The sequence below is a fragment of the Giraffa tippelskirchi genome, chromosome 3 (genome assembly GCF_054371585.1).
Source record: "Giraffa tippelskirchi isolate mGirTip1 chromosome 3, T2T-mGirTip1v1.2.pri, whole genome shotgun sequence".
NCBI classification, from domain to species: domain Eukaryota; kingdom Metazoa; phylum Chordata; class Mammalia; order Artiodactyla; family Giraffidae; genus Giraffa; species Giraffa tippelskirchi.
The window spans coordinates 176,902,373-176,918,728 of record NC_137277.1 but is presented as its reverse complement, the minus strand read 5'-3'; the positions used below and the strand labels follow the sequence as shown (position 1 = coordinate 176,918,728).

At 59.0% G+C, this 16,356-nt stretch overlaps 1 protein-coding gene and 1 long non-coding RNA gene across 8 annotated transcripts in view; one reads left to right on the top strand and one right to left on the bottom strand.

Moving 5' to 3' along the window:
• Window positions 1-521: 521 nt before the first annotated feature.
• Window positions 522-16,356, bottom strand: part of DIS3L2 (DIS3 like 3'-5' exoribonuclease 2) — a 365,476-nt gene continuing 349,641 nt past the window's right edge. For 5 of the 7 annotated variants that reach the window (XM_081585674.1, XM_081585675.1, XM_081585673.1 and 2 more), the window contains 7 exons: window positions 7,691-7,874; window positions 6,912-6,998; window positions 3,940-4,087; window positions 3,479-3,609; window positions 3,205-3,309; window positions 1,659-1,760; window positions 522-1,042 (listed from right to left, as the gene is read on the bottom strand). In XM_081585674.1, coding sequence (XP_081441800.1) covers window positions 890-1,042; window positions 1,659-1,760; window positions 3,205-3,309; window positions 3,479-3,609; window positions 3,940-4,087; window positions 6,912-6,998; window positions 7,691-7,874 — 910 coding nt within the window. In that variant the 3' untranslated portion in view covers window positions 522-889. Of the gene's footprint in view, window positions 1,043-1,658; window positions 1,761-3,204; window positions 3,310-3,478; window positions 3,610-3,939; window positions 4,088-5,406; window positions 5,498-6,911; window positions 6,999-7,690; window positions 7,875-16,356 lie in introns of all 7 variants that reach the window. The other 2 variants (XR_014080899.1, XR_014080898.1) reach the window with 1 other exon arrangement.
• On the top strand, window positions 11,748-15,504 carry LOC145543606 (uncharacterized). The gene is made up of 2 exons (XR_014080901.1): window positions 11,748-13,530; window positions 13,750-15,504. It is a non-coding gene; the product is annotated as an uncharacterized LOC145543606 (long non-coding RNA).

Here is a 16,356-nt window from a genome sequence, read left to right as displayed (position 1 = left end):
TCTCCCCTGCCCTCAGGTCCCAGGTTCTGTGGGTGGCCCTCAAGGACAGTTGGAGGAGAGGGGGCTGATCCCCCCGGGCAGGGGGCAGGTGGAGATGTCTTGCCCTCGGGGTCTCAGTCAGGCTGCCCAGGCTGCAGAAACCCCTTCATCTGTCACCAAACCACCAGACCTCACCTATTTCCCTTCCAGAGCTCCAGCCTTGGGAGTAGGAGTGTCACAGGACCCCAGCCCCCATCCTGAGGCCACAGGGGGCCAGCAGGCCAAGAGGAAGTGGGGGTGGGGATGGACACAGCCACCTGCACAGTGATGGGTACGCTTGCTGTCTGGCATTCTAATTCCGTTTCTAATCAGCCAGACTGAGGCCCTGGCCTCCATCTGCCATGCAGCCAGCTCTGTGAATCATCCTGGACCTGATGGGAGATTCCTGAGGGCGGTCACCCCAGTGAGCTGTGAGGGGTGGAGCTGGGCCAGGCCCCACATCCTGGGTCTAAGGGGCACCCAGCCACCCCACACACCAGATAGCACTTCACACTTGATTTTATTCCATGACACTGATTTGCTGAAAACCCCTGGTTTCCTGGGCAGGGGCAGGCAGTGGGTAACAGGGCAGAAGGGGGGCCAGCCTCCAGGAGGGCTGGGTCTAGCTCTGGGCGGCTGAGCACCGGCCAGGCCTCAGCCTTCCGTCCGGCCAGCTCACCCTCTCCCTCCTCCAGCTTAAAAACTGTACTGCAGACATAGAACAGGATGAAAAAAAATAAAAACAAAACCCTGAGTTGTTAAAAACCAAATAAAAAAAAAAAAATCCCCATTGGTGTCAAAAGGTCCTATTCCTAAAAACCAGCGGGGGCAGAGGGGCAGGGGGGAGAGGGGTGCGGCCAGGCTGGTGGCTTCAGTGTTGTTCCTCCTTGTGGTCACCACACCCCAGCTGGTCCTGCGGGTCTAGGAGGCCCTCGGTGCCTGGTCGCTTCAGGATGGCGCTGTACTTGAGGGCGGTGGCCTCTGCCTGCAGCACCACCTCCACCAGGTTGAAGATGGTGATGACCTGAGGGTGAGGAGGGCCCGGCAGGGTGACTGGGGAGGGCCTGGCCAGGGGCACAGCAGGGGCTGGGGCTGGGGCTTCAGGCAAAGCCCGGCTCTGCCAGTCCACCCAGCCGGGCCCCCGGGGCCCTGACTCTGCCTGTCTCGGCCTCCGTGGACCCATCCGTAAGCCGTGCTTGTTCAAGGACTGAGGAGGCTGTGGGGTCCTGGTGAGACGTGAAGGAGCCCGATGCTGCTGTGTGCGATGCCTGGTGGAGGCTGCTCAGCGCCAGGGAGAAAACTTCACTGTCTCGGTCTGGCCCGTGAGGCTCGCTGTAGGTGAAATCTGTCCTCCTGGGTAGGAGGTCTACAGCGTTCAACAGAGTTTCAAAAGGACCCCAAAGCTGAGGAACCCCTGCTTTAGAGGGGCAGGCGGAGGCCCGGCCTCTCCCCAGAGTGGCGATCCCAGGAGGCTGGGCCCACAGGGTGGGGAGGCGGGAGCTGGGTGCAGGGCAGGGGCAGGGGGGCCCAGGAGGGGAGCCCTGGGGAGGACACCCCACAAGGCAGGAGGGGGCTCGTCAAGAGCTGGGCGGACGGGGACGTGGCACAGCTGTGGGAAGGCGGCCCCACCCTCGCCTCACCTGCTGCACTGGCTCCTGTTCCAAGTCCTCAGGCTCCCAGACGAGTGTGAGCTCCGGCTTCTTGCCCACCTTCTGGAAATGGTGGGACCGCAGGGGCAGCATCTGTTGGGGGGGGGCGGTGCACATGCCTGCACCTCAGGGCCCGGGCTCCAGGTGCCGCCTCTAAACCTCTGACCCTGCCAGGTCCCCCCTCCCCCCAGTGCTTGGAAGCAGTCCCCGCCTTGGCCCACCTCTGACTGACTTGTGATAGAGCTCCCCGCCCTGCCGCCTGGCTCTGGGCTACTTGACCTTTGATGGGGGAGGACCCCCCAACCCTTGCCTCTTGCCCGCTCCGGGGAGGCCACCAAGACAGGCCACCTTTGCCGAGGGGTGGGGGCGGGGAGGGGCTGGTGGCTCCGTGTGTTACTGGGGCAGGTGGCGGCCCGGTCCTGCTCATCAGGGACTGTCCACGTAGGTGGAGGTGGACCAGGCACCTGGGGCTGGAAGGCCGCCACCCCTCCCGGCCTGGGTCTGTTACCGCAGACAGAGGAGGGGCTGGGCTGTGAGCAGAGACGACTGAAACCTGAATCCCATCGTGTTGATGAACTTCAGGACAAGAGTCCGGCGTTTTTCCTGGCCGCATTGTGCAGCTTGTGGGGCCTTTGTTCCCTGACTGGGGATTGAACCCTTGCCTTCAGCAATAAAAGTGCAGAGCTGTAACCACTGGACAGCCAGGGGAATTCCCAACAGGAGCCCAACTTGATTCCTGCTGGACTCCATACTGTCTCCCCTGCTTTAATCCATTTTATTCATACTGTGTTTATTCCACACTCTGTGCTGGGCTCTGCACTCCCCAAAGTGCTTTGGGTGTCGGGAAATCACAGCTGGGGTCAGGGGTCAGCTAGAACAGGTTCCTCAGGTGGCCTTAGACTGGCACCAACTACCCTGGGAAAGAACCTCAAACAGAGTGCCCCCAGGGCAGTACCGAGACAAAGGCTGGCCTCTTCCTTCTTTTCAGGGGACACAGCTTCCAGTGTGGCCTTGGGCCATTCTCTCTGATCTTTCCTTCTCCCATGTTCCTTAAAAAAAAAATTTCTCCTAAACCTGCCTCCCCTGCCGCCTACACTGGTTTGGACGGACCTGGTCTCTGGTTGCTTGAGTCTTTGCGAAAAGAGGCCCAAGGCTGACCTTTGACCTGGACCCCTGGCCCCAGGCAGGACAGCTGGGTGTCTCAGCAGGCCCATTAGGTGGACTTGGTGCCACCACAGGTGAGTGACGGGTGCAGTGTCACCACCCCATGTCGACAGGGATGGGGGGCTCTTGGCCTAGGCTCTCATCCTGCCTGCTCCTGAGTCTTAACAAGGGCTGTCCCTGGGCCAAGACTGCAGCAGATGCTGGGAAAACAAAGTAGACCCGCAGTGGGAACAGGGACAGGCAGGTGGGAAGGAAGTGTGCTGAGTGGACACAGCTTGGTGCTCCCTCTGCCCGCTCATCCCAACTCCCCTGGGGCCCAGAGCATCCTGAATCAGCCCAGAGCATCCCTACTCCCCAGGAGCCCAGCACTCACATTACAGTAGATGCGCTTCTGCACCCCATAGCGCAGCACCAGCACGTCGAAGGCTTGGTTCAGGACGCCCATCACCATGGCTTCCGACTCCAGGGGGCCACTCTCCTGCGGGGGCAGGGCTCCAGCCAGGGCTCGACCAAGGAATGGAGCGTTCTCCCAGGGCCCACTCCAGCTGCCGAAGGGCCCGGACTCCCAGGGGGACTCCTTGTGTAGGCGCCAGGCGGGGTGGTGGGGCGCAGGGAGGGAAAGGGGTGGGGACTGCTGGTGGCCTCACCCTGACCAGAATGGCGAAGAAGAGGCTGGTGCTGAGCTCCTGCACGCGCTTGGACGCCATGCGGCGGTCATTGCAGTGGTCAGCCTGTTTCTGCAGGACATCGGGCTCCACGTCTGGAAGCTCCCGGTAGCCTGCGCAGAGTGCAGTCAGGGGTTCATGGGCGGGCGCCCTGTGTGCGCCAGTCAAGGCACGGGGAGCGGCAGCGCGGTGCCGCTGGCCCAGGCTGAATGAGGCCTCCCTGTGCCTGGCTCGGGAGGGCCAAGAAAGGGGTGTGGCCACAGTGAGGGCCCTGGGGCCCTGAGCACGTGCTCACAGGGAGAGGTTCTGGGCACAGGCTGCCTGTGGCTCAGGGTGCCCACCCCATCCAGCGGGGCCTCCCCAGTGATGGCAATGTGGCTTCTAGCCGCAGGGCACCCACTCTGGGCACGGGCTGGCACCACACCCCTGGGCTGCCCCCTTACCCAGCGCAGTGGCCAGGAGGCGGTGAACTAGTACGTCTGCGAAGCGGCGGATCGGGGAGGTGAAGTGCGTGTAGAGCGGCACGTTGAGGGCGTAGTGGCGGAACTGGGCTGGGTCCTGCAGCTCTCCCGAGCAGAAGTACACAGCCATCTGGGGGGGTGGGGGTGGGTACCTCAGAGCCGGGCCAGACCAGGTGGGGGTCCAGTGTACTCTGTGAGCCTGGGAGACTCACCAGGCGGGGCGCTGGGAGCCTGGGCCCACCTGCCAGGCTGTGGGCAGCTGAGCAAAGCTGGGGAGGCCTGCGGAGACCAGGGGCTGTTCCATGCGGGGGCGGGGGGGGAGGCCGGGCGGGTACCTGCCATGGGGCTGGGCAGAGTAATGGGGGCCCTCGCCCTTCTCCTGCTGAGGCCCAGTGCAGGGCTTACCCAGACCCCTCTGCTGGGGATTGGAAGTGGAGTCAGTGGGGTGAAGGGGAGTGGGGGAAGGACATGTGCTTCTTGCTAGGAACCCTTAAGATGTTGAAAGGCCTCCTCTCTCAGAGTCCTGGGGGAGCAGCCCTGCCAGCCCTTGGGGAGGGGTGGGGGAAGGGCAGGGGAACCACAGGCTGAAGTCAGAGGACTTCGGGGAGGAGCTGGACCCATCCTCCTGCACAGCAGCTCACTGCTGGGTTTTAGGGGCTGTTATTGCCAGGACGCAGGAGGAAGGAACTGCCCTGGTTGCCCCTCATTAGAACGGGGCTGGGGGTGGCTACTTAGGAAGCCATGGCCATGCCGGACCAGGGGCCAGAAGCATCCTTGATCAGGACACAAGCCCGATGGCCCCATGTGGCCAGAGTGCGAGGTAGGAGAGAAGGTCCAGGACGCCCCTACCCTACTATGGCCCCATGTGGCCAGAGTGCGAGGTAGGAGAGAAGGTCCAGGACGCCCCTACCCAGAGTAAAACAGGCACCTGGCTTGTCCTCTCTGGCCCTGGCCCTGCCTTGGGTTGTAACTGACCAACTTCCGGCCCTCTGGCCCTGACTCCTGACCTGCTGGCGGCCACACCTGCACCCTGGCACCCCTGTGCCCCCAAGGCTTGACCTTTCGTCAGCCAAGGGAGGCAGCAGTTGGTCAGCCTCCCAGCCTTGGCCCTTCTTGTCCCTGACAACCTGTCCTGAGACCAAGATCCCGAGCGCTGAGGTCAGAAGGCCCTCCTGTAGGGCAGGAGTTAGGACTGAGGCTCAGGGGGAGACACTGAGTGTTGCTAGGGGAAGAGCAAACAGCCTGCCTCCCACAGTGCAGCTGTGCTGAGGGCCCGGGCCACCGTCCCTGGAGATGCCATGCAGCCTGGGAGCCAGTGACCAGGCTCCTTGGCCAGGGCCTCAGTCACACCCGCGTGTGTTCATTCGCTCCCTCCCTTGCCACTTGCTTACCCTCACACCCTCACACCCTCCCGTGTGTTGGGCCGAATGCACAGCCAGCTCCACTTACTCTGTGATCGAAGGCCCTAGAAGCCAGGATGCAGCTGGAGCTGACCTGCTCTGCTGCTGGGCTCCGCTTCCCTTCCGGTTCCCACTGGGCCCTAGTTACGTCAGGGGTGAGTTGAGGAGGGAGGTGGGAGCTGCCTCCCCCAGGAGCCACGTTTGGCCTTCGTCCTCAGCAGTGGCCCAGTTCCCCAGATGAGCTGGGTGAGGAGGACAGAGGGCCCCGGCCCCCTTCCGGGGCAGTAGGGGTGTCTCTGGGCAGGGTGGGACGGATGGGGACCCAGAAATGGGGCAGAGACCAGGCACCCTGGTCTCTCTGGTCCCTCCTTGAGATCAGATCCCAGGCAGAGGCTGGTCTCTGAGGTCACTGCAGGTGAGGCCAGGATGAGTCTAGTCTTTGTCAGGCTTTGGGTGACTGAGGACGGGACCCCTTCCCTTGGAGCTTCAGGGCTGGGTTTGCCTTGGGGGTGGGTGGCTTCCAGAGGCTGGTGGAGGAAATGGAGTCCCCATCGGCCTTGTTTGTGGTGTCAAGCCCAGTGACCGGAGATGAACGTCCTCCCTCTCCACTGGTGGGGGTTGCTTTATGGTGCCCGGTGTGGGGCAGACATTTGTGAGTGGGGGCAGGGTTACGGCAGCCAGACCCAAACGGACCTGACGGCCCCGTTCTTGGCAGAGCCAGAGGCCTCAGAAGTCAACTGTGAGCCGCTGAGGTTCTTGTGGACAGACTGGATCTGCTCAGTGATGGAGCCTTTGGACAGCACCCCCAGGCTGCGCTAGGCCCCCCACTGCTCCTGTTCACATTGGCAGCTCTCGCTGACCAGACAGTTCACCGGGGGCCGTGGGGTGGGGGTCCTCCCCAAAATGCTCGGCTCCCCAGGGCCTGATGCTCAGCCTTGGGGTGCTGAAACTGGTGGCTAGAAGCCAGCCCACCATCTACCACCTGGGTGGCCAGCCTGTCTTCCAGCTGCAGACAGAGGCCCACACCTGATTCCTCCTCTTGTGATCATCTGGGACAAGGAGACTTCTCTGCCTGGGGTCCACAAGCCACAGTGGGGACTGAGGACTTGGGGAGACCAAAGCACTTTCCTGCTCCAGCTCCCCATCTGCCTATGAGTTGCTGATCAGGCTGCATTCGAGCCCAAGCTGGTCTGATCTGTGGGGACCAGGCCCTGGAGTCTTGGGGGCGGGGGGTGCCTGGGGTGGCTCCTCTCCTGCTGTCAAGAAACAGAGCCCCAGGGGTCGTGCAGGGGGAGAAGCGAGACTCAAACGACTCCTCTAACTGAGCCCCAGACAAGGGGCCCTTGAGCAGCACAGGCTGGCAAGTCAGAGCAGGAGGTGGCAAGGAGCCCAGCGGCCACCTGTTCTGGATGCTTCCCTGGGGGGCATCCTCTCCACATCGCCCCTCTCCCCGTACCTCCCCTCAGGTTCTCCAAGCCCGGAGAGGTCCTGTGTGCTCCTGGGGGGGCGGGAGGAGGGGAAGGCAGGGTGGACGGAGGACTGGCCCTGCCTTACCTGCATGGGCCGGGAGCACATGTTGGTGAGCACCTCCTTCCGGGCCAGGGAGTACTTGTCATCTCCGAACATTTCAGTCAGACTTTTCTAGAAGAACAGCATGAAATGCAGTCAGGCCTGGGGAGAGAGGCTCGGGGGCCCTGTCACCTGCTGATCACCTGAGACCTGGCTCTGGGAGGAAGACCAGCCGAGGGGCCCAGCCCTGCTCAGATGGCCATGGGTGGGCTGCAGGGGTTTCAGCGAGGGGACGGCCAGCATCTCCCAGCCTGTGTCCCAGGCTGGGCCTGCCTCGAGGGTCCTTGCTCGAGGGCAGTCCTTCCACATCTGGCTGGCTGGCCTGGATAGACTGGCTTCCTGTCTGACCTTGGGCACTCCAGGCCCAGAGCAGATGCGGCCGCTCCCCCTGCTGTGGAAATCAGGGCCGAAGCCATGGGCTCCTGAGTCATGTGACGCTCAGTTCTGGGTGGGGAGTATCTGACACCCCTACCACAAAAAACAGCCTCTGGTTTCCGCTAATCCTAGTGCCCTGAGAGAGCCTGAGCTCAGCCCATTCCTGCCCACAGCTAGGCCTGAGGGCACTGTCTCAGTCTCCTGGGCTCCCTGCCAGGCCCTGTGAGATGAAGGCCTTGCCCCCAGGGCCTCCTGTCTCCCTTGCGGGGGAGACCAGGCTGAAGGCCAAGGGACCTTGGGATGCAGTTGGCTGCTGAACCCTGGCTTCCTGGCCTGCCTCCTGCTTTCCCCAGCAGGGCCTCCCCAGCCCCTCTGCTCCCGGCACTCACGTTGAGGGCCCCTGCAGAGCTGAAGTCCATGGGCAGCCCCATCTGGTCACAGAATTCCACCAGGTCATTGAGCATCTTGGTCTGGGGTGGGGGGTGCCGCCGCAGCAGAGCTCGCTCGGGGAAGGCGCGGTAGATCTTGTGGGCCACGGCCATGTTGGCCAAGAGCATGAACTCCTCCACGAGCCTGCAGCGGGGGGTGGGGGGGGAACGTAGAGGGGTCATTCTTTCTCACTTCTTGGTTGGCTGGCTCTCTCTTGTATCCTTGTTTCAGCTTAAAGATGCCCTCCTGGCATCCAATATACTTTTATAAACTTATTTTTAATTGGAAGATAATTGCTTTACAATAGTGGTGTTGGTTTCTGCTGTACAACAACATGAACCAGCTGTGAGTATACATATAACCCCTCCCTCGTGAGCTTCCCTTCCCCCACCCCCACCTCATCCCTCTAGGTCATCACAGAGCATGCATCCCAGCTTGTTTCATGCAAGCTGCTTTCTCACTCATCCCTCTGCTCATGCCCCTCACTGCACATGCCCCTCTCTGCTGGTGGGTCAGCTCATGTGCTGCATCTCCCACCAGATGGGGGTCTGGGGAGGGTGCCTGTCTTATTCCTGGCTGCAGCCCCAGTGCTTGGGACCTCACCCGATCCAGAGAATATATTTAGTAAAGACCTCTGCTGAATGATGAAGCCTCCCAGAACACTGGGGGCATCTCCTGTGCCTAAGCAGGCTAGGAGAACCCAGGGGGCTCTGCCGGGCCGTGCGGAGGCAGTTGTACAGACCCAGGGCTCCCTCTTCCCAGGAGGGCTTGGCTCCTTTTCCTCCCTGGAAAGATGAGGGTTTCTGAGGATGAACAGGAGAGTCACAGATGGCAGAGGAAACTCAGGCATTTGGGGACAAGGCAAACGTAGCGTGTGTGCGCGTGCGTGCTAAGTTGCTTCAGTCGTGTCTGACTCTTTGTGATCCTATGGACTGTAGCCCACCAGCCTCTTCTGTTCATGGGATTCTCCAGGCAAGAATACTGGAATGGGTTGCCATGCCCTTCTCCAGGGGATCTTCCCAACCCAGGGATCGAACCCGTATCTCTTATGCCTCCTGCATTGGCAGGCAGGTTCTTTACCACTAGTGCCACCTGGGAAGCCCAAACGTACTGTATGGGTCCAAGTGGCTCAGACGGTAAAGCGTCTGCCTGCAATGCGGGAGACCAGAGTTCAATCTCTGGGTTGGGAAGATCCCCTGGAGAAGGAAATGGCAACCCACTCCAGTATTCTTGCCTAGAAAATTCCATGGACAGAGGAAGAGCCTGGTGGGCTACAGTTCATGGGGTTGCAAAGAGTTGGACACGACTGAGCGGACTTCACTTTCAGGACTGTAGTCCTGTAGGGGTGTTCAAACCACAGAGAGTCACTCTTCCAGGAGTTAACCTTCTGATTTTGCTTCACCTGAGTGTAATTAGGATCAACAAGTGTGAATGGATCTGGCTCCAAACAGGAAAGCTGAAAGCAGACCAAGAGTCCCAGGGAGGGGCAGGGACTGACAGGGGAGGGAAGGAGCAGGGACTGATGGGACCAATGGGCAGAGGGGGAGGCCAGATCACAGCACAGAGGTCAGCAGACCCCCTGCCCCTTAATCTGGGGCAGGAGGCCCACGGGCTGCTTTCCCACCCAGGGTGCCCTCAGAGGACGGTTCGATCATACATGTGTCCAAGAGCTGAAGCCTTCAGGAAGAGGCTCCGGTGTGAGCTGGGGCCCTGCGTGGGGAGAGCCTGCCCCCCACACCCCCGCCCCGCAGGGGAGACTCTCAAGCCCTTGCCCAGCCTAGGGGAGATCCTCCTCAGTCTTTAACCTGAGCCTCTGGGCTGCACATCAAGCCCGTGCTGCTCCCACAGGGGCGGGAGAGGTTGGGGAGGAGCCCCGGGAGGCTGGGCGGCAGTTGGGGGATACGCATCCCCTTCCTGGAGGTGCAGGCAGTGCTTGGGGTGAGCCCCGTCCCCTCCCTAAGCTCTTTTTTTTTTTTTTAATAAATTTATTTATTTTAGTTGGGGGCTAATTACTTTACAATATTGTAATAGTTTTTGCCATACATTGACATGAATCAGCCATGGGTTTACATGTGTTCCCCTTCCTGGACCCCCCACCCACCTCCCTTCCCATCCCATCCCTCTGGGTCATCCCATTGCCCTGGTCCTGAGCATTTGTCTCATGCATCGAACATGGAATGGTGTTGTATTTCACACAAGTCACAGCCGGTGAGAGGAGACGAGAGCATGAGCAGGCAGAGCCCCGCCTTCCTGATGGGCTTCCCCGCTGAGGACTGGCTCTGATCTAACAAGCTGCCCCCCACAGCATGTCTGCCCCCCAACAAAGCCCTCCCTCTGAGGAAGGGTGGTGGGATGCCCCAGGCCAGACACCACCAGCGCCAGGCCTGGACCTTGGGAGGAGGCCCACCTACGCCTGCACTGCCAGCTCCTCCTCTCTGGGTACCCTGCTGGGCCGCCCCCAGCCCACCACCCACCGTGGGACAGAGGCAGGGCAAAGGAGGCCACGAGTCTGGTCTCAGAGGCCCTTCTGCCATCTAGGAGGCCTGTATGTGGAACAAGGAGCTTCTTCTTACCCCACTGGATTGCAGCAATAGTCTTTCAAGCGGCCATCCGACGTCCCACCCCATCCATCTGTCCTGAGCACATCATTTCCTGCTGAAAACCCTTGAGTTCACACGCGGGAACCTGACCACCAAATCTCGACAGGTGAGGCCTGCATCCTGGCTCCAGCAGGTCCTTGCTGCAGGACCCCGAACAAGGCACTTACCATGTCTGATCCATTTTCTTCAGGGATAATAATAGCACTTGTTTCACAGAACGGTTGTGAAACAACAGGAGGAAAATGTGCCTGGTTTGACATCAGCATCAAGGACATTGGAGGTGCTGGGAATTCCCTGGAGGTCCTGTGGTAGGACCATGCTTCCACTGCTGAGGGCCTGGCTCAAGCACTGGTCATTGGGGAACTAAGGTCCCACAGTTGGTGCAGCAAGGCCAAACCAAAAAAACCCCAAAAAACACGAGAGGTGCTTCCCTCTTTCTACCTTCCGTGCTAAGTGGCCAGCCTGGGGTCTCCTTGAGGGGTCCTGTGATTTCCATCCCTACCATCTGATGCCCCCTTTGACCTCTCCACACTTCTATGAAGGCCATCTCCATCACTCCTGGGCACTTACTGCATGACTAGCCACTTTGACAAGGGTCAGCCTGTCTAGGGGGCGTCCCTTGTGGCTCAGCTGGTAAAGAATCCGCCTGCAATGTGGGAGACCTGGGTTCGATCCTTGGGTTGGGAAGATCCCCTGGAGAAGGGAACGGCAACCCACTCCAGTATTCTGGCCTGAAGAATTCCATGGACTGTACAGTCCGTGGGGGTGCAAAGAGTTGGACACGGCTGAGCCTGTCTAGGGCCACCTATGTCACAGCCTAGCACCATTTGACGCCTCACATTGGTTTTCATATTTAGATCTGGTCACCTGAAGAGGAGTCTCAAGTCCTGCTAGATATGTCTTGTCTGCTTTCTGGTGGCTGAGATGGTAAAGAATCTGCTCACAATGCAGGAGACTGGAGTTCAATCCCTGGGTCTGGATGATACCCTGGAGAAGGGCATGGAAACCCACTCCAGTATTTTTGCCTAGAGAATCCCATGGACAGAGGAGCCTGGCAGGCTACAGTCCATGGGGTCACAGAGTCGGACACCACTGAGTCGCTAACACTTTTCTTCCCACACTGCTGTTGGTCAGACCCTGCGGAGCATTATCACTTAAATGTTTCAGACACAGTTCGTTCATCCATTCGTTGCCCGCTCAGCACACACGGTTGTGTGCCAGGCGGATCCAGACGTGTCTCCTCATGCAGTCCGAGTGTGTGGGGGGTGGGGGGTGGAAACCCCACCTGCTCCTCGGAGCCCCATGTTTCCAGCCTGGACCTTGGGGCTGACCTGGGCTGCATTTCACGGCGCGGCCAGCAGGGGACAGCATGGCCCCGTGACAGGGCTTTGTGAGCTCAGCCCAGGGCAGGGCACGCAGTGGGGCAGAGCTGGGGGCTCCAGCCTGAGCCCCCACCCACATGGCCTCGGGTCAAAGGAACTGAATGTTTGGGGACCCCCTAGTCAGGAGCTGTGCTCATGCCCCTATTTCCTGCAGGGCCTCTCCCCCCTCCCCACCTTGAGGAGGAGACCCCAAAGGGAAGGGATAGCAGGGTGGGGGTGAAGCCTGGAGCCCCAGCAGCAACAACAGCCCTCAGCCCCTGCTTCTCCAGTCACCCCACTACTTGTCCGCCCTGGGCCCCAGTACTGTCCCACGCGTCAGCTGGGTTGGTGGGAGAAAGACAAGTGCTCTGCTGTTTACCTTGAGAAGAGAGTCTGGGGATACCTGGTCACAGGGGCTGACCTTGGACGAGGCCCTTGGTGCCTCTGGGGGCTCCCACCCCTGGGTGTTTCCGTGCCTCCCTCATGATGGGGGCCAGGGGTTAAGGAGCAGCCTGTGGAACTCGCTCCAACACAGTTCAGAGAGGCGGAGCATTCCTCCCAGAAAAACATCAATGTCCCCTGGGAGGGAGGGGACACAGCCCCCTAGTGTATAGAACAGCTTCAGGGGCCACTTCCCCACAACCTGTCCTTATCCCTGCAGGTGGGAGGGAGGAGAGAGAGGAAATGCAAGCGTGTGAACGTGAGAAAGTAGAGTGGGGGCCTGGAGCCCGAGCTGGTAGAGCCCTGGGGGGGCTGGAGGGTGCAGCACAGATGGTGGGGGTCCCCTGTGCAGTTGGGGAACAGGAGGCTGAGGGAAAGGCCAGCGGTCAGCAGTCAGATTCTAGTGAGTTGAGATTCACAGTCAGCAATGGAGCTGAGCACCCGGCAGGGGAGGGGGCTGGCCAGTCCTGGGGGCTCTCATCTGGGCCAGCAAAGGGGCCCCTCTCTCAGGGCTCCCCTCGGCCCCTTGCGGGTCAGTTCCTGGACAGGCCTGCAGGGGGCGCCCAGCATCTTCCTTCCGCAGGACCCAGGACATGGCAGGAGCCGCTTAGAACCCAGGAACTTCTGAGCAGGAGAGAGCCTTGCTTATAAACTGCAGCCCTGAGAACCAAGGCCCAGGGGTCTCTGGGCTCCAGTCAGTGTGTGTTTCCTTGTCCAAGGCCAGCTCTAGGCTGAGGGCTTCACTCAAGCAGGAACAGGCTGTTAGAAGAAGCTCCCACCGCTGAGCTGTCACCCTTGACTCTGATCTCCTCCTGCCTTTGAGGGGCAGAGCTGCAGGCCCAGGCCAATAGCCAGAGCTCAGACGGGGCTGCAATCTGCCCTGGGTGGTTAGGACGTCCTCTGAGAGCAAACTGCACACACTGGGGTCTGATACCCAAGTGGGGATGGAGCCGGGCATGCTCCCTGCTCAGTGTCCCTGCCCTGATGGTAACCCCGCCCCCGCCCCAGCCTGGCACAGGTGTGAGATCACTACCTTCTGCAGGGAAGGCGGTGTGTTGTGTGTGTGCGCGCGCGCGCTGGATCTCAGCTTCTGCCTGACAACTGCCCTAAATAGGGCTCAGGAAAGGCCACCAGCCAGGAACACCTTCCAGACAGCAGGCCACATGGTCAGAGCCGGGCATCAGGCCTGGCATCAGCTGAGCATCTATCTGGAGCCCAGTGCCACCAGGGGCCCCGTGACCTGGAGGGCCGGGGCGGGCTCTGGTGTGACAAATACATGGACGGCTCACCGGGGCCGTGCCAGGATGTAAGCTCAGCAGCACTCAGTCTGCAGCACCCCACCCACGTGCTCTGGGCCTCTGGGTGCCGGAGGGGAAGGCTTCTCATCCCAGGGAGGAGGTGAGCAAGCCTAGAGGTGTCACAATCACCTGCTACAGCAGATGGCAGGGAAAGACCACAAGCAACCTACACACAAGGACACACTCTCCGCACGCAGCAAAGATGCCTTGTCTAGCATAACATTTGTCGAAGTATGTTAATGTTACTTAAAGAAAAGGTATAAACACGTATGAAATACTAAGGTCTAATTTTATGTGATTTTTGTTCTTTTTATTATAGGATATCCTGCATATGGACAGCCCAAGGCAACAGGAGAAGGGGAAAAGTTAGTGGTACCAGCTCAGGAGCTTGTCTTGAGTCCCAGCTCTGCCACTCACAAGCAGTGTGATTCAGAAACATTTCTTAACCTCTCTGAATCTCAATTTACTTACCTGAAAAAATGGGCATGCAATAACCTGGTCTTAAATATTACATTATTATCATGCATACTACAGCAGTGACTGGCCTGGGTGCCCCAAACCTAGGATGCAGGCTGAACAGAGCAAGATCCTAGAGGCTTCCCACCCTGATGCCAGAGCCTCGGTCCACAGCCTTTATCTCTTAGCAACTGGCCTCCCTACTTCTGGCCACTCCCAGCTGTTTCTGTCTTCACATCCAGAGAGACGCTTTCCTTCTCGAAGGCAAATTTGGTCATGCCCCTCTCCCACATGAAGCCCTTCAGTGGTGACCACTGTCCTGGGACAGTTCCACCTCTTGGTAAAATGAGGTTTCCCCTTGTCTGGTGCCAGCATCACCTCTCCCCTCTCATTGTCCCCCACCCCTCACACTCCAGCTCATTCTCGGGCCTCTTTCTTGCTTCTGTCCCTTTGCACTGCTGTTCCCTTAGCTTGGAATCCGAGACCTTTCTCCTCGAATCGCTTTTTCTCTGACGTCCCTTCCTCTGGGGAGGCAGCATGAGATGCCCACCTGGCTGCTGTGTGCTTCTGGGGCACCCAGACCTGTCCCATCACAGCACTCAGCCCACACTGTCACCACCCCTTTGATCACAGGCTTTGTCTCCCCTCTCTACCCTGTGCTGCCTACCCTGAGCCCAGTGTGAGTCCTAGCACAGTGTAGATGCTCAATAAACCTGTGCGTGATGAAGGCTTCCCAGGAAGGGGCACAGTCAGGATTTGAGAGGGCCATGCCCCTGGCACATTGCCCCCTTTCTTTGTGTGTACACAGCCCTCACGCATATATTTCTGATCCCCTAACTCAGCATTAAAAAACTAAGATCATGGCATCCAGTCCCATCACTTCATGGCAAAGAGAAAGGGAAAAAGTGGAAACAGTGACAGATTTTATTTTCTTGGGCTCCAAAATCACCACCATGATCGGTGACTGCAGCCATGAAATTAAAGGACGCTTGGTCCTTAGAAGGAAAGCTATGACAAACCTAGATAGCATATTAAAAAGCAGAGACAGCACTTTGCCAACAAAGATTTGTATAGTCAAAGCTATGGCTTTTCCAGTAGTCATGTATGGATGTGAGGGTTGGACCATAAAGAAGGCTGTGCACTGAAGAATTGATGTTTTTGAATTGTGGTGCTAGAGAAGACTCTTGAGAGTCTCTTGGACTGCAAGGAGATCAAACTAGTTAATCTTAAAGGAAAAAAACCATGAATATTCATTGGAAGGACTGATACTGAAGCTGAAGCCCCAATACTTTGGCCACCTGATGCAAAGAGCCAACTCACTGGAAAAAGACCGTGACGCTGGGAAAGAGTGAAGGCAAAAGGAGAAGGGATTGACAGAGGATGAGATGATTAGATGGCATCACTGACTCAATGGACATGAATCTGAGCAAACTCCAGGAGGCAGTGGAGGCAGAGGAGCCTGGTGTGCTGTAGTCCATGGGTTGCAAAAAGTCAGACATGACTTAGCAACTGAACAACAACAACAAAGAAAATAGTTCTACTGACATCATTCCCCTACAGCCCTCCCCTGCTGTTTCCCCACCCCTCGAGTATATAGAGCACCAGTCTCCACTTAAAAGGAAGCTAAGCTTGTCATTTCAACCAACCATAGTAAGGTGTCTCCCATCTACAGCCATTCATTTGTTCACTGCCTCACCCTCCAAAACTTCTTTGGAGCTGCTGCCGTGGGTCGGTGCAGGGAGAAAGAGAAGACATCCGTTAAGCACCTGTGACGGTGGACAGGCCACAGGCCTATCAAATCCTCCTGCAGCCTGGGAGGTGCTCTCACCCCTTTCTGATGTGTGGCGAAGCTTAAGGTGCGAAAACAAGAGGTGATCAGGCCCAGGTCTCACAGCTCCCTAACTAGCAGCTGGGATTCACTGCCTGCCTGTGTGACCTGGAGGCCCTGCTGCCTCCGCTGTGTCCCAGGCACTGCTCAGGAAGCCTCAGCCTGCCCTCCAGGAGCCCCCAACCTCATGAGGGTGGGGGTGGGATATGCTCACAAATCTCAGATCAATCTTAAGCAATGGCCAAGAGGCGGGAAACACTTTACACAAACAGGATAAAAGAGTCAAGCTATGGAGGAAAGCAAAGAAAGCATCAGGCATGTCTGGAAAATAAGAGCTGGAGGGGGAGGGCTAAGAGGTAAGGGCGGGGCCTGGAGAGCCAGACTCCAGGATGGGGGCGCACAGAGGAGCTGGAGGAGACGCTGGATGAGGACGGTCAGGGAGGAGCACACGTGGCCCCAGGGTGCAGGGAGCAGAGGCCCGGGGCAGTCAGGTGGAAGCAGAGGGGCTGAGGCTTGCAGGCAGCAACAGAGACAGAGGAGGACAGGGCAGGCCAGCGTTCAGAGCTGCAAGCAGGTGAGGCCCCAGGAGTGAGCCAGTCACGGGCACAGAGGGCGGAGGGGGCGGGGGCGCAGAGGAGGTCC